The 19,224-nt window shown below is 46.5% G+C and overlaps 1 protein-coding gene across 4 annotated transcripts in view; it reads right to left on the bottom strand.

Moving 5' to 3' along the window:
- Positions 1-173: 173 nt before the first annotated feature.
- SPTAN1 (spectrin alpha, non-erythrocytic 1) overlaps positions 174-19,224 on the bottom strand; it is a 38,819-nt gene continuing 19,768 nt past the window's right edge. Inside the window, exons 19-57 of one of the 4 annotated variants that reach the window (XM_077284373.1) lie at positions 18,983-19,200; positions 18,810-18,902; positions 18,526-18,660; positions 18,188-18,336; positions 16,840-16,899; positions 15,610-15,808; positions 15,347-15,451; positions 15,233-15,256; positions 15,117-15,152; positions 14,985-15,032; positions 14,812-14,903; positions 14,582-14,726; positions 14,319-14,500; positions 14,055-14,154; positions 13,637-13,834; positions 13,407-13,553; positions 13,218-13,321; positions 12,941-13,103; positions 10,918-10,932; positions 9,632-9,763; positions 9,386-9,523; positions 9,201-9,305; positions 8,916-9,124; positions 8,701-8,821; positions 8,488-8,609; positions 8,249-8,381; positions 8,067-8,165; positions 7,823-7,982; positions 7,671-7,747; positions 7,360-7,569; positions 6,918-7,214; positions 6,719-6,831; positions 6,486-6,503; positions 3,740-3,794; positions 3,450-3,646; positions 2,830-2,883; positions 2,598-2,744; positions 2,363-2,510; positions 174-452 (exon numbers count right to left, since the gene is read on the bottom strand). In XM_077284373.1, the coding sequence (XP_077140488.1) occupies positions 327-452; positions 2,363-2,510; positions 2,598-2,744; positions 2,830-2,883; positions 3,450-3,646; positions 3,740-3,794; positions 6,486-6,503; positions 6,719-6,831; positions 6,918-7,214; positions 7,360-7,569; positions 7,671-7,747; positions 7,823-7,982; positions 8,067-8,165; positions 8,249-8,381; positions 8,488-8,609; positions 8,701-8,821; positions 8,916-9,124; positions 9,201-9,305; positions 9,386-9,523; positions 9,632-9,763; positions 10,918-10,932; positions 12,941-13,103; positions 13,218-13,321; positions 13,407-13,553; positions 13,637-13,834; positions 14,055-14,154; positions 14,319-14,500; positions 14,582-14,726; positions 14,812-14,903; positions 14,985-15,032; positions 15,117-15,152; positions 15,233-15,256; positions 15,347-15,451; positions 15,610-15,808; positions 16,840-16,899; positions 18,188-18,336; positions 18,526-18,660; positions 18,810-18,902; positions 18,983-19,200 (4,874 nt within the window). In that variant the 3' untranslated portion in view covers positions 174-326. The remainder of the gene's footprint in view (positions 453-2,362; positions 2,511-2,597; positions 2,745-2,829; positions 2,884-3,449; positions 3,647-3,739; positions 3,795-6,485; positions 6,504-6,718; positions 6,832-6,917; positions 7,215-7,359; positions 7,570-7,670; positions 7,748-7,822; positions 7,983-8,066; positions 8,166-8,248; positions 8,382-8,487; positions 8,610-8,700; positions 8,822-8,915; positions 9,125-9,200; positions 9,306-9,385; positions 9,524-9,631; positions 9,764-10,917; positions 10,933-12,940; positions 13,104-13,217; positions 13,322-13,406; positions 13,554-13,636; positions 13,835-14,054; positions 14,155-14,318; positions 14,501-14,581; positions 14,727-14,811; positions 14,904-14,984; positions 15,033-15,116; positions 15,153-15,232; positions 15,257-15,346; positions 15,452-15,609; positions 15,809-16,839; positions 16,900-18,187; positions 18,337-18,525; positions 18,661-18,809; positions 18,903-18,982; positions 19,201-19,224) is intronic. The other 3 variants (XM_077284375.1, XM_077284374.1, XM_077284376.1) reach the window with 3 other exon arrangements.

Consider the following 19,224-nt stretch of genomic DNA (forward strand, 5'->3'; position numbering starts at 1 on the left):
CTCTTTAATCCACAGATTCTGCACTAGAAAAGGGTGTTCGAGCTGCAATACCACACAAAACCCATGGACTGGTGTGGCGCTGGTTTTTCCCCCCTCTAATTCTAGCCTAGAAAGTGTATGGGTAAAGATGAAGGCTCCATGTGATAGAGCCGCACTAGTGCAGACACAAGACGGTGAATAACTAACGTTTATTAAAGCACACTGCTTATATCGCTTCTTCAAATGGCTAAAACAACGACAAGACAGTGAGGGTGGAAGATCGCAGAGAGGACGACATGCACGGCCAGAGTCAGCAGGCACAAGCAAGGGGCTTTAATTTGGCTACGTCAGTTCACAAATAGTGAGCGCGTGAATTCCACATAGTCGTACGCGGAGGGCAGCTCCCGGCCCTTACTGTCCATGTAGGGTTTCATGTGCGAGATGCAGTAATCTGCCTGTTCACGTGTAAGGTTCTGAAAAGGAACAACATGGAGATTAGGGACAGGTTCAGCACTATCACACTGCAAGGCTAAGGCTATGTGCCCACGTTGCGGATCAGGCTTAGGAATTTTTGGTGCGGATTCTGCATCTCTTGGCAGAAAACGCAGCTACGGATTTACTACTTTTTTACCCCTGCGGATTTCTATAATGGAATGGGTACAAAAACGCTGCAGATCCGCAAAAAAAGAAATTACATGCTACTTATTTTAATCTGCAGCGTTTCCGCACTGAATTTTCCACACCATTAGCACAGCATTTTTTCCCCTATTGATTTACATTGTACTGTAAATCACTTGCAGACCTGCAGCGTTTCTGCACCGCAAAAAACGCTGCGGATCCGCAGGAAATCCGCAACGTGTTCACATACCCTTCAGCTGCGGTCAGATGGTCAGGATGTGGGGGCATTTTACTGCACTAGCCCGATCGTAAGTGTCCCCACCTAGTAATCATCCCTGCCATACTGGTGATGATTGAGCCAAGAATTGTGACCATAACACAGATAATAAAATGCCTTGTGTGAACAACATCTTAGTGAACTGCTCTCCAAAACACTGCACTTAAGGGTCTGTTATAATGTAATGCTCAGACCAAGTGGTGGTAAGCCATTTATATCTAGGGCAGAGGTGTCAAACTGCATTCCTCAAGGGCCACCAACAGGTCATGTTTTCAGGATTTCCTTGTATTGCACAGGTGATAATTTAATCACCTGCACAGAATGATTCCAGCACCTTGTGGAATGCTAAGGAAATCCAGAAAACATGACCTGTTGGCGGACCTCGAGGAATGCAGTTTGACACGTCTGATCTAGGGGGTGCCCAAAGTGCAGACCCTCTACAAACCGATGTAAAAAAGGGTCCCAGAAAAGAAAACTATATAATGTCATGGGAGATGTTAAAAATAGGGATGATCGAATAGCTATAGCACTTACCGAATAGCTGCCTCGGGAACCCAGATACATGGAACACTCCGAATAATCAGCTGTTTGGAGCCGTAGCTGCATGTGTCGCGGCTGTGTGACAATCACGCTCTCCATGCATGTGTTGTGACAGCGACACCACTGTGACACATGCAGCTGTTTGGCGCCAAACAGCTGATTATCAGGAGCACTCCAGGTATCCGGGTTCCCGAGGGTGCTATTCGGATAAGAACTTATCCAAAGTTATTTGATCATCCCTAGTTAAAAACTAAGAAAAACAGACACATAGTGGAAGACATGATGTCTTGCTCTTTGGTCACCTGACCACTTAAGCCTGTGATTGGCCGCAGTGATCAAGTGATTGACAAGCAGGACATAATATCTTGGGTCATGTTCACACATGGTCCTTTTTTCAGAAGAGCGAACCAGCAGTCTTTTCAAGATGCTTTAGCAATGAAGAAACTGCATCTAGGCAAAATGCTAAGACGCCCATGCATCCTTCATCTTTCCCATTGACTTCTATAGTAAAGTACGGAGCGTCTTCAGAACAGAAAATACTTGAAGGGTTATTTTAACCACTTGGCGTCTTTAAAAACCTGAAGAGTTTAAAAGACGCTGAAAAGACTGAGTAGCAAGCAATTTGTACATGGAGTAAGTTCCATATTTTTAGCGCTTTTTGCAGGAGGTTTTTGAAGCAGACTTACTCCAAACCTACCTGAATAAGACCTCATGTGAACACACTCTTACAGTCCAGACCCCCAGGGTGACGAGATACAAGTAGACCTCATTTTTAATCCATCCATGGACACCAAGTTTTTCCAGGGATTGGAGAACTCAGTTATAGAGTTTTCTATAGGATATGCTACAGACATTATGATTATGAGGACTGGTGCTATATTGCTGACCATTAGCAGCACTCAGCACTGTAGTCCCCATGTTGGAAGGACAGACATCCCGTGTCCTCACCTGATATAGCTCTTCCTTGGTGACATACGGTTTCTGCTCGGTGCTGAGCGCTCGGAATGCACTTTCAATCTCCTCGCTGGACTTGACGTTCTCGGTTTCCCGGCTGATCATGAAGGCCATGTACTCCTGTAAGGACACGTGCCCATCTCTAAAAGGAAGAACAAACCATGGGTTATGAGTAGAGATTACCAGCACTAGATCTTAAGTGCTCATTCCCCACATCTAGGACACTAACCTGTTGGGATCTACAATGTCTAATATGTTTTCGAACTCTGGGTCAGGTTCTCCCTCTTCCACCATCGGAAGGTCGTACCCAAGGGACCTCAGACAAGACTTGAACTCCTGGTGATTGAGACGTCCGGACTTATCCTTGTCGAAGTGCCTGGAGGATGGTGGAAAGTAAAGGAAATGAGGAATATGGAAAACGATAAGACATCTCCATAGACTGTGACGTAGAGCTTACTCACTTGAACATCATGCTGAATTCTTTCAGTGCATCTTCTGTGACTCCTGTTGTGTTTCTAAGGAAAAAAAGAACAATTATTATCCACATATAGACCCAGAACAGAACTCGTGTGTATTGCCACTAATGAGAAAAAGGGCCGGAGGGATGGACTGATGACAGCAAAATATTCCTGGACTCTCCGATCATCTGCCTCACTGACATAATCAATATGCAATGAACTTCTTTAATGGTTGAAATCTGCTGTTACGAACAAGCCATGCCCAAGCTTTGTGGGGCCCCAGATATACAAATCACCAGCCATTGGGAATAAACTGGTGGGGATACCCAGCTAGTAAAGGAAATCTTATCAGAAGACTTGGAGGGACCCACGGACAGCATAAAATCCCAACTGCTCTCACAAGGCAGCTCCATCTAGCTGCAGCCCGCTTGCCATGCTTCACAGGTCTCTCCCAATACTCAAAAAGTGAAACATGTCCTTCCTGCTGTGGAAAAAGCTTTACCCTCCTGCCACAGGCCACACTTATCATTTGGGCTATTGTCAGCACTATGGGGAGCTCTAAATCCTTAAAAAGGGAGTCACTGGAGCATACAGACTGTTACAAAGCCTCACTGCCTCCTCACCTAGCTTGGATCTGCTGCTCCAGGTTGTGCTGCATCCTCATGCCCAGCTGATCCAGTTGGTCCCACTGCTGCGCCAGCCCCACCGTACTGTGCTCGGTGTACTTGTTGTCCAATATCAGAGCCTCCTCCATTGCAGCTCCAAGGTCCTCAATCTTCTTCAGCTGACTCCTCATCGCACGGATCTCTTGATGCTTCCGCTGGAGTGAAACAAAAAAAAAACAAGTCAGACTTAAAAAAAATTGTGAAAGAGCCACAACAACAAAACAATGGCCTGCAAATGCTTCACAAACCTTAGTGGCTTCCAGCTGAGACTCCAGAGTGCCGGACTCCTCCACCATGCAAGACCTGGAGGAGACGAAGACCAGTGAGCACATGTGATGGGTGCGTTCATGTAGACGCCTTACAGTTAACGTGGCACCATGGCTAATGTGCGTCACGTTAACAATAAGGTTGGCAGAGCTCAGACAGATCCATGCCAAGCGCTGCTCTGAAACCACACATCTGACCAGTGTAGAAGAGCCAAAAGGGTGCCCAGAAGCCAAAGCCTCTCTAGTTCAGCCGCGCTACAGGTTAGTGAGCAGTCACTGGGTGGCATGGAGACTGAGAACCAGAGTATCCTTACCGCATTCATATAATCACCCCAGCCAATCAGGTGGCGGACTACCAAACCGTGGTGGGTGCAAATGACCATCAGTGCAAGATGTGGGGGTAAGAGACCACAGCACACAGTGCCCATCGTTACTATGGTGAAGGGGATACCGTACCCTGGAAGCCATGGATTCCACCCCGTGCTATGCATTCAGGCCAGTAATGACCATGTAATTGCCACTGGGCACTACAGACCACTACAACTGCTCTAAACTATAAAAAGGGCATTTTACCTTAGACATTTGTTATATCCACAAGTTAGGGTCCCAGACCTATGTCCAGGCAAAAGAACGTAGAGGTGGCAGCCCATACCATTCACTTCGGCAGAAGTGAAAGATCGGTGAAAAACAAAAAAAAGTTAATCACCCGTCAACAGTATAGGCGATACATCATTGATTGTGGGGCGCCAGCGCAGGGACCTGCACCGAAAGGAATAAAAATTCCCCCATGCTGCCCATTATGTAGTAGGGCAGCAGATCAGATTACCCACCCCCTCCATTAATTTTCTATGAGGCTGGCAGACAAAGACACGTGCAGCCCCTTATTGAATACGTGAGGCGACAGTCGGACAGGCGCTGTTCCATTCTAAGACTGATCAAACCCTAAATAAGGCCTCACCAACCCTTGGGCTAGGCGATTTGTTTTAACTGGACTACCCTTTTAAAAAGGAGTAACAGGCAAGCGTGCATTCAGTGACAAACGTCTAAAATGTATAAATTCCTTTAATGCGCTTTAAAAAAAAAAAAAGGGGGGGGGGCAATTCTTACAGTAACTGTGTATGGCAAGCTTAAAGGTTTCCCGAGACACATCATCAGGACAGATAATCCATATAGTTTCTCCTGCCCTGCACTGTTCAGCTGAATGAAGGGGCCATGCTGCACCAGAACTGTCACAGCGCCATGCAGCATGTAGTGGCTGAAATCGGTACTGCATATGCATGGTGTGTGTGTGTGTGTGTGTGTGTGTGTGTGTGTGTGTGTGTGTGTGTGTGTGTGTGTGTGTGTGTGTGTGTGTGTGTCTCACCGATTGTAGGGCCACAAGAGCTCTCCTTCTCATAGACTGAATAGAAAGTGAGAGAAGCTAAGAGCGGGGCCTGGCTGAGCACTTCTGTCCACCCCACTTCAGGAGTTTTCTCTGGGGGTGTTCAGCTTATCAGGACTATTGCAATGGATTGAGATTGGGACATTGGAGATACAGGACTTGGTGCATGGCTCGTAGACCGCAACGGTCGTCTTACGCTAGCGGTGCAGGGAAGTGAACACTCCATTACAGCAGTCCGCGGCCGTGTGAGTTAGTACAGAAAAGCATCAGAGTGCCACAAAACACCAGTGGAAAAGTAATAAGAGGAAAATGCAACCTTCCAGAGAGATCATCCCCAACTTCATACTGATACACACGTATGACTCTGCGATAGGCTATGCTAAAGAAGAGAGACCCAATGGTGAATTCCCCACACACCACACCAGGGCACATCCTCACACCGTTGCTGTAGAAGAATGCCTCACAATGTGGAGCCAACTGGAGGCACCAGAACTATATAGTCATGCACAAATGCTAGGAAACTGCTGTAATACGGCATCAGGACTCCCTGCAGAATTCAGGCTGCTGCGCCAGTATTCAGCGTCTACAGAGCAGATGGAGGTTTCAACTTCCCCATAGTCCTGTAGATTGGATATTGTAAATTATATTTTACAGTCTAGCTTGGCTCACTCCCACATCAGGAGGCAAGTAGTACTGATGGCGTCATGTCTACTCATGCCTGCTGGGACACGTGCCTGCATCTTGGTAGGCATATGTACACAAAGCCGTCAGTGCTGCTCACTTGCCAACGCAAATCTGAGTGATGCCAAGCAACCCTTATGAAAATGCAAAATAAATATATTTTGTGTGTGTGTGTGTGTGTGTGTGTGTGTGTGTGTGTGTGTGTGTGTGTGTGTGTGTGTGTGTGTGTGTGTGTGTGTGTGTGTGTGTGTGTGTGTGTGTACACAGAATATTATATATATATATATATATATATATATATATATATATATATATATATATATATATATATATATATATATATATATATATATATATATATATATATATATATATATATATATATATATATATATATATATATATATATATATATATATATATATATACACACACCATAAACCCAGCATTTAATTGCAATCAGTGGAGGACTTGGCTGGCATGTGTAGAATTCATCTACAGCATTACAGGGATATGGGCAATACAAAGAATGACCCTTTATAATGGCACCATTGAAATATTTAAACTTGCCTTCAGTCTTTGTCGCATGAAATACAGACACCCCACAATCATCACACACATACGGAAAGCTAAAATAGTGCATCACAAAATCTCAAATATACTAACCCGTCCAGTAGGTAGGTCCTATGGAGAGAGGCAAATGAAGGTAGCAGCATACAGATCGGGAAAAAAAGAACACACAAACGGTGAAAAAAATAATCACAGATTTAAAATACATTGCAAAATCTCCAGATTACAGAGCAGTCTGAAACTTAAAAAAAAAAAAAAAAAAAAGAAAAGATGGACACAGGTTCAAGAACACAGATACAAAGCACAGGCCAGAGGCGGCGGGCAGTAACCTGGTCTCCTGGATCCACTGGTGGAATGCGTTGGCATGTTGTGCAAATTCCTGCCGCAGTTTGTCGTTTTCTTCTTGTCTTCGCTGCTCCTTTTGTAGCTCCAGTTCTCGCTCCTGAACAAAGATGTAAAAGATCCTCAGTGTCTTCCCTACAGCTAGAAAGGAAGATTTTTTCTTTAAGACGTTTTGCCATTTTTTACCTTTATGATCTTCTGCAGGTTGCGCCAAGTCTCTTCCAAAGCCTCCATGGTGAACCATGTATAAGGATTGGATGCCACATGATAGCCCTTGATCTGTCGGTCCAGTTCGGCCAGTTGGTTGAAGTCAGTCTGCGCGGAGCTGAGAGAATTTCGGAATGCATCATGTGCCTCGCGCAGCGCCTTGATTTCTTCCAGGGAATTACAGCGAACTGGATCAGTCAGGTCCTCCTCCGCGTTTTCAAACCAGCTGTTGAATGCAGACGCCTTCTTGGCAAATGTCAAAAACAAATCTTCGACCTAAAAAAGCGCACACAAAAAAAAGAAAGTGATTACTAAGCTGCTCCTGAACATTAAGATCTTTTACCGATTTGCCATCCCCTCCTCAATCCTCTACCATAACATGGGCTAAGCAAAAATTACCAAATTCTGAATATCTACTCGCCTTTCGGTAGTGCTCCTGAGCCTCCAGAAGCTTCTTCTTACGAGCAGCCGAGTTGTCCAGCAGTTGGTTCCATCTCTTCATGAGAGATGCATGGCGGGACTCGATGGCCCTGGACTGCACGTGCTTGGCTGCAAGTAACTGGTCTTTCAGCGCAGTGATGTTGGTGATGCCCTCCTGCTGGAATGCCTGGAGACCAGCATCGAATGTTTCCTGAATGAGTGGAAAAAAAAAAAAGAAAAAATTGCATGTATTAATCTGCGTGCCATAATGTAATTACATAGCCCAGGAACATGCTGCTTAAGATGGCTGACCTGCTTTGTGAGTAGGGTCTGCACAGAGGACAGATCCCTGCCATAGTCATCTGTCTTCAGACTGTTCTCCTTCTCACCTACAGAACAAAAGAGATATTAGCTCATGTGTAATCATGTGATCAGTGCACCATACAAGTATTGGTAATTCTCACCAATCCAGGACTCCACGACATCTGCTTTCCAGTTAAACTGAAGGAAGGCAGAGTTCTCATCGAGCTTAGCCTTGCGCTGAGCAGCCGCCTTCTCCAGTTCTGCCACTTTTCCACGAAGACCCTGCATCTTTGCAGTTATATTATCCACATGGTGATTATTCTAGGATGAAGAAAGTAAAATTGGGTTGGCTAAGATGGCAGGCATCTGCTTGAATACAACCCTGCTGCATCTCGCCAGTCTCACCTTGTGGATGAGGTCTTCGCCATTAGCGCAGACATCATGAACTCTGTCCTTGTGGACAGTGAAATCTGTCTCAAAGGCCTCGTGCTTTTTCAGCAGTCCCTGGGAAATGAAGACACGGAAAGATTAAATTTTCACAGCAGGATTTTTGGCTCTTCATACAAGTTATATTATGGCCGACTCACCTGTATGGCAGCCAGAGTATCGCCGTAGTCTTCACTGGCCACTAGAGTCATCTTCTCATTAATCCAGGCTTCTTCTTCCTCCACATTGGCAACAAACTGTTGATACTCCAGAGACTCCTCCAACCTCTGACCCCTGCAACCCCAACCAGATAGTAAACATGGCAGGATCGCAAGATACATCAGTTTACATTGGATACAATCCCATCTGCCCATAACAACTTGGAAACAAGAGTTCTCACCTGGCCGATGCCTGCTGCTTCAGTTCCTTCCAGTGCTCCACAAACTGGGCCAGCCTTTGCTGAATCTCATCCTTCCCAATAGTATTGTCATCAGACAGCTTCTTACCGGTGTCCAGCACACCCTAAAACCACAAATAAGACCTCAGTCTTTACTTTTTGCCGTACTTCCACATTTTAACAAGTTTCCTTAGTAGACAGCAATCCTTCACCTACCTGAATGGCCGGCTCATGAGCAGCAAGCTCTGCTTCCAACCTTTTATGTTTCTTCCGCAGATTCTGCACACCAGTGAGATCTCGACCGTAGTCATCAGATCCAACCAACAGCTTCTTTTCTCTGAAAGCGATAAATGCACCATACAGACTGTGCTTGGACTCTTGGCCTGGTCTGAGGACTTCACTACAATCCTACACTGGCAATCTGCACTTACTTGATCCAGGACTCCTCATCGTCAAGGTCTCTGAAGAACTGATGAAGGCGATGGGACTCGTTCAGCCTGCTGCGGCGGGCGGATGCCATGCTTTTAATGCGCTGGAAGCGTTCGTTAATGGCATTACGCTTGTCCTTTACTTGAGAGGTGTCGAAGGCGCTGCTGGTCATCAGGCTGTCCGCTTGTCCGTTCAGATCCTTCAGACGATCCTGGAGAAAATTAAATTGGAACATGAGCCTCCAAATTCTACATTTTGCTTCTCCACGTTTTAAGGCTGTGGATTACCTCATGGGCCGAGATGTCAGCTTCCAATAGTTGGTGTTTCTTCAGCAAGTTATTGACCGATGCCAAGTCCTTTCCATAGTCCTCGGAGGCAAGCAGGGCCTCCACCTAGTGAGAGCGAGACCAATGTCAATGGTCTGTGTATTAATCCGTTACATCTACCTGGTGCACATGTCCATCCCTCTTACCTCTGTGAGCCAAAAGTCAAAGTCCTTGATGCCGGTGTTGAAGTTCTGCTGTTTGTTGGCCTCCTTCAGTTTCTGGCTCTTTTCAGCAGATTTGTGAACCAAAAATTGCCATTGATCAGCGAGTGCTGCTAAACGAGCCTGAAAAATTATTAGAAGGTTAAGAGAGCTAGCTCAGGAGTGCAAGGTCGTTGTTAAAAGGGGTGGTTCACTTGGACAACCTGGTGACTTTCCAGTTAAGCTGCTCACCTTCACGGCATCCTCACTGCCAGCGCAGGCACCGCGATCAATGAGCGAGTTGCCCATATCGATGACTCCGCGAATACGGTCGGCGTTGGCCTGAAGTTCTGCCTCGAAGGCTTGGTGTTTCTGATGTTTGCTCTGTCATACAAGAATCTACAAGTCAATTGATATCTAAGACAGTAATGAGCACCAATATAGGGACAAGCCTACATGTTAACCCATCAAACCCACTCCTTGTAGAACACGTTTCCTTGGTCCCACAACCAGATCAGAGTTTTCCAGGTCACTGCTTGGTGGGTTTTAGAAACCCTTAAATGTTAGAGGGCACATGGCTAGTACATTAGATGTATGTGGACCAGGGAAACATGTGAGGAGTTCTTAAAAGTCCACAAAGCCCAAAAGATGCAATGACGACAAAACATTACTATCTACAAAATGAACAACAAAACAAAAAACGGGACATAACACAAAATGACCAGACTGTGACTGAACACGTTCTGCATGAGGTACAGGGCACACAGACCAGTATGATATTCAGAGACTGGAACCTCAGACTGGTCACCAGTCCAGTACAATGGATATGGAATTTTTACCATAGGTTTTAGTCATGTCATATTATGTATAGGAGAGATAAGTAACTATGGATTCCGAGCTGTCAAATAATGTCCAAATAGTGGATGGAGGCAACACAATTGACTGTGACCCTGATCGAGGCCCTAAACTGTGGTAACCAATGTGGGCTCAGGGCCCTTAATGTCATTTCTCATAATGGATGGAGGCAACCAGAGTGGACTCCCAAGGACCATACAGATTGTGGGCTGCCATTTAACGTAATCCATCATGTGTCATCCTCAGATCCCAGGTCATAGACCATTACATTTATCTTATATGCATGGGGCTGTTTGAACTAAAAATGAATGTATGTTAATAGCGGGTACAAAACAAAAGCATCCTCCTAGCGTGATGGGGTCGTCCTCTAATAGTCAAATTTAGAAGACACTTCTCGATTCTAAATGTTTCTATAGTTCTCCAATAATGGCTCTGTCATCCCTGGGTGTAGCAGTAAATTCCCCATAGAGGGTGGAGGATGGCGCCCCTGTATCAGGTTCATGCAGAGAGTGTCTTACTGAGAAGATGAAACAGAACCCGTGGTAGTACCAGCCACAACTAACAACTAGAACAAAAGCAAAAACCAGAACAACCGGGTGGTTAAATGGAATGAGAAAACATTGTCATGTTATAAGGAGCAGGGGGAGGCACAGGACAGAAGGGGATGCTGCCTGACCACTTACCAGCAGTTTGGAAAGCTATAAAACAGATTAAAAAGAGAAGGCATTGAGTACATGAAGTGTAAACCATGCAACTACAATAATGGCAAATGTGTTTACTATAGTGTTTATTCTTTTTTTTTTTTTAAAGCGGTTGTCTCACTAAGATAATGCTGGCACATGTGCCACAATGGGCTGCACTCATGGCAAATCAACCCATCCCCGGGTCCCATCAGTTGTAGGAGAGGGCACCTTCACGAGACAACCGCTTTGGGACATCTGTACAATGTGCGACCGATGCTGAAGTAGTAGGATCAAAGATCACCGATATATACAAGTAAAGGAAACTACATTTAAACTGAAATTTGTGAACATAATATATACATGTATTTATATTACACAGACACACTATTTGGAGAGAAAAGTATGTGCCCCCCACATCCCACCTACAGGAGCTTTTCTCACCTCCCCTCCTACATCCATAGACATAATATGGAGTCGCCCCTCTGCAGATAGATCGGCTCCCGCTGGGAAGGGTTTCTACAAGATTTTGGAGAAATGTCCTTGTGCACTGGGCACAGTCGTGGGGGACAGAAAAGGGTCTTCACCTAACTGTTCCCATAAAGCTGGAAGCTACAATGGTCCACAATGTCTTGTGCTGAAGAATTAAGATTTCCCCTTCACTGGAACTAAGGGGCCGAGGCCGACCCCTGATAACCCCATAGCGTTATCCTCCACCACCATCCACCATTTTGTACAGCGGCACAATGGAGTCAGGGGGTAACGTTCTCCTGGAATCACCAAACCCAGACTCCTCCATCAGACGCTGGATAGAGAAGTTTGATCCTTCACTGCACAGAACACGTCTCCTCGAGTCCAGCTTTACACCACTCCATCCAACACTCAGCATCGTGCTTGGTGATGTAAGGCTGCATGCAGGTGCTTGGCCATAAAGCTCTTGGCGGGGGGGGGGGGTTGGCTGTGTTCGTGCTCATGTTATACCAGAGGAGGCCCGGACTCTGCAGTTATGGAGTCAGCAGAGCATTAGTGACTTTTCTGCCTTCGGCTCCTCAGCACTCGGCCCCCCATTCTGTAACATTATGGGGTCTCCACTTCATGGCCGAGCTGCTGCGGTTCCTTGCACTTCTGAATAATATCACTCACAGGTGATGGGGAAGATTCAAGATGGAAGAAACGTCATGCACGGACTTGTTACCCCAGTGGCTACAGGACTGCGCTGGTATCGGTGAGCTCCACACCACCGGCCGCTCTTGTCACATTACAAAAGGCATAAGTAATGGAAAACTGACTGAACAAAGAACTAGTCTGAACTAGTGCATACCAAAAAACTTGCATAGCAAAAAAAGAAAAAGGTGCACTAAATTGTACTAAGAAAGGTCAATGTGAAATCCATGAAGTGTAAATAGCATAATGGCTTTTGAAATATATGAATTTGGCCAAATTTTGTGCCAAGCATCTCATGTGTTTTTTCATATATTTCAAAAAAGCCATTATGCTATTCACATTTCATAGATTTCACATTGACCTTTCTTAGTACAATGTAGTACAACCTTTTTCTTTATTTGCCATTACAAAAGGCAGACGGCATGGCGAGGGCCGGAAGTTATACACCAGGGCAATGGGACCGAAAGAAAAACTAGAACTCGAATAAGACGTGGGGCCCAATACTTTTCTTCATAAAGCATAACAACATTTTAAAAACATTATGAAGGATTATTTCCATTTCAGCCTTCCCTGGATTACTGGGGATGAAGTTAGGAAACAGCCAGGAGCAGCTGAGCTTTACTGTTGCCACAACTCCCATTTCCCTGGGCGTTAAGGACACGTTGTAGTTTGTCCGCTCTGGGCCAATGATCGGAGGAGGACGAGATTATTCCGGCATGAAAGGCCAACACGGCAATAACCCATTAACTGCCCTCATCACGATTAGAGCCCACTGTCGTTATTTGACCTACTCTGTCCTATAAATCACATTCAGATGCTCATCCTTACAGACTAAACCACAAAACCCCCGTTTTCCACCCACCTGGATGTTTGTGGGATCTTTGTAGGACTCGTCGCTAGCAGTCTGCAGCTTCTCACTAATCCAAGCTTCAATCTCATCTACATCTCTGCTGAACTGCTGCAGAGTCTGAGATTCTCCCAGTTTGGATCTCTTCTCAATCATCTGAGCCTTGAGACGGCGCCACCTGCCAGAAGCAGAACAGACAGCAAATGGTTAAGACTCTGTTCACACTTGCCCTTCTATCAGATGTCTCAGTCACTCAGCAAGAAGAATGGCATAGCCTGCAGCGCTAACTTACCTGTCCAGGACCTCATTGCGACGGGATGCTATATCTCCCTTGGCATAATGTTCAGCCGATATTAACTGATCCGCGAAGGACTGCAGAGCAGCAATCTTCTCTTCCTGAGAGACATACCCATTGTAGAGGTTACAGGACAGTGGTCCCCTTTAAATGATGGCAGTGGCCAGATGAAGGGTTACGCATTACCTGCACATTGATTGCCTTGTCGAAGTCTTCATGTTTCTTGATGAGTGCCTCCACGCTGTCCAGAGAATCCCCTTTGTCTTCACTGTTGAGGAAGGCTTCACGTGCGGCCATCCAGTTCTCCGCCTGCTCACAGTCTCTGTTAAACAACTAAGGAATAAAAAAAGTAAAAGTGTAAAAAAGTATGAAGGAAACAGAACAGAGGGAGAAATAGTAAAGTGGTGTGAGGTTACCTGGAGCTCCAGGCACTGATCCAGCATCATCCTGCGCTGCACCCAGGCCTTTTCTAAGCTCGCACGCTGCTGGTCCAGGATATCCAGCTTCTCTTTGATTTCCGGACTGGCATAATGGCCTCGTGCTAGAAGCTGCTGCCCAAACTGCTCAAATGCCTGGAAAGTGCCAGCTCTGGCATCGATCTCTGTACGGTGCTCCTGATGGGACAAAGTCAAATGTGCAAGTGTCATTCACAGATGGAAAGGTCGATACATCTTCCCAAGTCTGGAGAAGTAATGATGTCCTTAAAAGGGATACACCATCACTTACTAACCTGGAAATAGCCCTTTAAGAGCGTCCTGCCATATAATACTACTGAGACAGCATAACTGTTTCATCTGCACTGATATATGGTCTGAGGAGTACAGTACTACTGACCTGATGTCTCTCCAGCAGAGCTTCAGCTCCTGTGACATCCTTTCCAAGTTCATCAGAGGATACCAAGCCTCGAATTCCATTAATCCAGGACATGAGGTCCCTATAAGTGAGAGAGATGCGTCCATTAGTCTATTGCAGAGGACTCTAACCTCAGTTTCTCCAGCTGTACCAAAACTACAACTTTCAGCATGCCAAGAGAGACACAAGATGGAGTCGAATACTGACGTTTACGACGGATTATGATCAGATGTGCGGTTTCCTTACCTGAAGTCACTGAGGAATCGCTGCAGGTCATGAGAATCTCCTAGCTTCTCCTTCCGTTTGTCCGCACGTTTGCCAAGGCTGTTCCAAGCTTGATTGAGCTCTGTGCATTTCTCCTGAATGTCCTCGGCGGATTCTGGGTGGGATTGGATCAGGCGCTCGGCGGTCTCTCCCAGGGAGTTCACCTAAGGACAGAGGTGTTAGAGAAGGGACCCTCTGATGAATGAATATTCAGGGTGGGTATCCTCCACTGTGGGTGGCCGCACCTTATCACCCAATGCAGCCAGGTCTCTCTCGAATCCTTCGTGTTTGCGCTGCAGAGCCTGGACACTGGCCAGATCGTGCCCATAGCTGTCAGTGTTCAGTGCCTGGTTCTTCTCCTCGATCCATTCTTTAGTCTCATCGGCATCCCTACAAAAGGTATTAAAATCTGTGTATAACCAGGTATCGTAAAAGCCGGGATATAATTCACAATCATCGAGTCCTTGTCTCTTACCGGTGGAATCGCTGCACTTCATGGGCACTGCCCAGCAATTGGCTCCTCTCCTCTGCCAGCTGCTGAAGGGACCGCCAACGCTCATTCAGGTCCTAGAGGACAAGAGAGAATACAAGTCATTACAGGGAGCCAGGACCAGAGAACTGAGGTTGTACTGAAGTCTCAGGTCTTACCTTGATGGAGTTGAAAGTGGCCACTGAATGCACGACAGTCCTCACAGCCTGTAATGCATATATACATGAGGTTACAACCAGGACATACACACAACAAAGATCTAACAGGCCGGGGACACAGCAGGCTCCTACCTTCCATGGTGAGGCTCCTTTGTGGTCCGCTTCATCCTACAACAAAGTAAAGGAAGACCATTATAAGAGCAAGTTGTGAATGACGCCCACACTGAAGCACACACATGATTACTTACTTTTGGCATGCTACCATACACCTCCTAATGGGAGAGGGGAAAAATAAAATGTTACTCCCCAGGTGGAGAGGACAATGCACTCAATAGGGCATAACTGAGTAGGCGACATCTTACCTGCTGCTGCACAGCTTGTACCTCCTCTGTTATGAGCCCTTCAGACTCTAGGTCATCTGCCACCTTGTTGATATCCTTCAGACGGGATTCATTAGCCTTCAGATCCTGAGGGACAATAGTGAGATTTTCATTAGTGGTGTGTATGACAGGAGGAGCCATGGTGTTCATTGTAGGAGGAGGAAAAGAAGAGCGGGTGTGCTGAGCGCCCCATGTGCCAGTCAAGGGCCGTATCAATTCCAATTATATAAAATATGTGGGATTACCTTCTGGAAATCATCAAACTTCTTCTGCAGCACCTCCACCTGCTCCAGGTCCGCTCCCACCTCCTCGTTGGTGAGTGCAGATTCCTTCTCGTTGATCCACTGCTGCAGTTCATTCGCCTCACGGAACAACATGAACTTCTTACAACTTTTCTCCAGCATGTCTTTGCGCTTTTCTCCCACTTCCAATATGTTCTGGTACCTACAAATAGAGTGAGCACGATCAGGTACGTCTATACAGCTCAGCAGACATCTATGGAGCGTGAGCTCCGGGGACAAGACATGGTACCGCTGCAGGAGCAAACGCCTCATCATGAAACTGATGAGCTACAGGAGAAAAGCGATCCTCTAAATGTTACTACACACGTCCCATGTACAGTCACTAGATCTGGTGTCTCCCCTCTGCTGCTTACCTGTCCGACCAGGAGCCCAATCGCCTCTTCTCCAACATGGCCTCCATAGACGGAAAGGGAGTGCTGTGAAAAGTCTGACCCACACCTTCCTTGTCCTACTGTTGGTGTGGGACGGACCTGACAGTGCTGGCAGCAGGCAGGGGAGGCACGGCTCAGACTTTCCACAGAAACACCCATGCCTCAACGACAGACATTATGGAGAATGGGCAACAGATCTTACAAAGTGAGGCAGCGGCAGAGTATGGGAAACATATAGTGACACTTAGGTTTGAACTGGAGGATTGCTGTAAAGTGGCTTTCTGAAGACATGTCCCCATTGCAGTTTGTTTAGAAAAAAATTCTTTACCCATCCTCCCTGGGTCTAGCACTGACTGTCACTGCAGCCAATCAATGAACTCAGAGGCTCTGTCCAAATAGATATCACAAGCCATGTAGCTATGTATCAGACGTCAGCTCTGCAGGCAAAAGCAGGTACAGAGCAGCGAAGACTCCGTGCTGGACCTGTGGAGGGTAAGTAAATATTCCAGACACCAAAGGGCCTGGGACTCTGTGGCTGGTACTATGTGCCAGCACTCAGCATGCCCCTCTTTTGGCATGGATGTCGGCAATTCCCTAAAAGGATCAGTTTCGCAAGTCCTCATCTAGGCGACAGCAGATCGCACCAACTAACCGGACGTTATGTGCCCCACTACCATGGTCAAATAGGTGTCAGAAGACAGCACAGTTCTTTAAAGCCCTCTCACGGTCATCAGTAGTCACCAATGGCTGAAACCAAGGTTATAATATAGAGAATGGGTGATGGTGGAACAGGTCTACTCACAGTTCTGCAACCTGATTCATACGCAGAGACACACTGCCAGCTTCCTTAGATACATGAGTCCTGCACAGACGAGAAGGGAGCACAGCAAAAAAGGCATGCAGACAATTAGTGATTACCAACAGGCAGGAGGGAGGGTGCTGCTCGATCAGCGAGCCATATTAGCAGGGAGTGCAGCGTATCGGTGTGCAGGGGGTCACAGATCACAGGGCGGTCCACCTGTACCGGTGCCTAGAAGGTCTCGCCATATAGTACAGGTGTCTACCAATTATCTATGGCCTTACACATTAGATAAGGGTCAGCCAAACCCGCTGACATTCCCGTTTAGGGGTCAACAAGAACATATGGCGCAGCAGTGGCATTGCTCATGTTCCATTATGCATGGGGGTCCCAATAGTTAAACCCCCCCCCCCCACTAGTGATGAGCGAGTTATGCTCGTTACTCGATTTTCTCCGAGTATTTCAGCATGCTCGGAGATTTAGTTTATGTAAAGACAGCTGCATGATTTGCGGCTGCTAGACAGCTTGAGTACATGTGGGGATTTCCTAACAAACAGGCAATCCCTGCATGTACTCAGGCTGTATAGCAGCCGCAAATCATGCAACTGCATCGACAAACTAAATCTCCGAGCATGCTGAAATACTCAGAGACCACCAAGCATGCTCGCAGAAACTCGAGTAACGAGCATAATTGCTCATCACTACCCCCGCAGCAATCTATAAATCCTCCGATAACTGAAAATCCTTTTCTGTAAAGTACGGATGAGTGGATAAATGCTTTAATACTAAACCAGTAAAAGTGGACATGCCCTTTAATTTATTTTTTTTTTTTAATTATCATAAAACAGATGACTGGGGTCCAGGCAGCTGTATAAAAAAAAAAAATTATTACCCCACTGCTGGATTAAGTCTGGCCTGCAGTACTGCCAAACTTCACACACCAGGGGGCACTGTTGTGGACGTCACTGACAAGCCACGTCATTTCATGATTCATACACTTCTTTTTACACAGCTTTATTCAACCCCAAAGATGATTATTGTTTTAAGATGCAATGTTACTTCTTATCAAATCTCAGAGAAGAATCAGTGACATCAGATATTAATCTGTGCGGTGATTACGGGCAGAGGAGGAGAACGGTGCCAGAAGTGACATCACAGATGACAGAAGAGTAAATCTGAACGTGTTCGTGATTGATGAATATTATAACATGCGAGAGTTGGGGTGACGGAGGGCGATGATCTATATGACGTGTGCAGTGAAAGCAGAAAACGCAGGAGCTCCGACACTTCTTGTCCGCGCCATCACATGACCTGTACAAATACAAATCCTACGGGTGCGCCGGGCACTTACTGGCCATCAATCTGCTCCTGCCGGAGGGCAATGCTTCCATGCTCCTCCAGCAGGTTCTCCCGAGAAGCCGACTGTGCTGGATCCAGCTTCTTCACATATGCAGCGGGCACAAAGCCCTGACGATCGTTCACTTCCACCTTCCACCAATCCTGTAGGACACAAAACATAGCAGGTGGTAGGCAGCCACTTAAAGGGGTTGTCCAAGATTAGTAAAGGGTTCTACAAAACAGCGCCAAATCGGTCCACAGGCTGCACCTGGTGCTGCAACTTAGTCCCATTTCAAGCGTTTTTTTTTCTTTTTCTTAAGTGTATTTTGCTGTGGCTTGGCAGCAGCTTACCTTATTAGTGCTGTTCAGCAGGGTCAGGATGTCTCCTTTCTTCATTGTCACCTCCCGTGGGCTCTTCTCCTGATAGTCGTACAGAGCCAGAACCAACTCCTTGCCAGTCTCGTCATCTGTTGGTGCCACTTGTTGCTGAAATATCAATTATGAAGTCCATCAGTAGGAATCTTGCACTGCGTAACAACATTTTCACCGCTAAATACCACTGAGGGGGATTTCCATGGTCCCATCAATGCGATTGCAGTCACTACTGATGAGCTCAGCACTTTCCTTGTACATACCCTACAAGCCTGGGCCTGCTCCCTCAGCCCTTGGATGCTGCTTCCGTAGGCCCGCAGATCGGACATCAGTGCTTCGTGCTTCTTCAGCAGAGCCTGTAGTGAGGATGGCGGAATTAATAATCCAGTTTTATACACTATACTGTGTGGTGCAGGACGTGGCAGGAGCATCGTACCTCGGCAGAATCTTCATCTTTGCCGTAGTCCGTGCTCCCAACTATCGGCTCCTTCTCCCTCATCCACGATTCGGCTTCATTTGCATCTGCGAAGTATTGCTGAGCCTGCAGAGAGTCTTCCAGGTCCTGCCGGCGCTGAGACGCCTTATTTCTGAGGGACTGCCACTTGTCATTCAGGTCCTTCAGCTTTACCTTCACCTCATCGGCTGCAAAGTGTCCTGTGAATTGGAGAAAGTCAGCAA

Source organism: Ranitomeya variabilis, chromosome 2 (assembly GCF_051348905.1).
Source record: "Ranitomeya variabilis isolate aRanVar5 chromosome 2, aRanVar5.hap1, whole genome shotgun sequence".
Lineage (NCBI taxonomy): Eukaryota > Metazoa > Chordata > Amphibia > Anura > Dendrobatidae > Ranitomeya > Ranitomeya variabilis.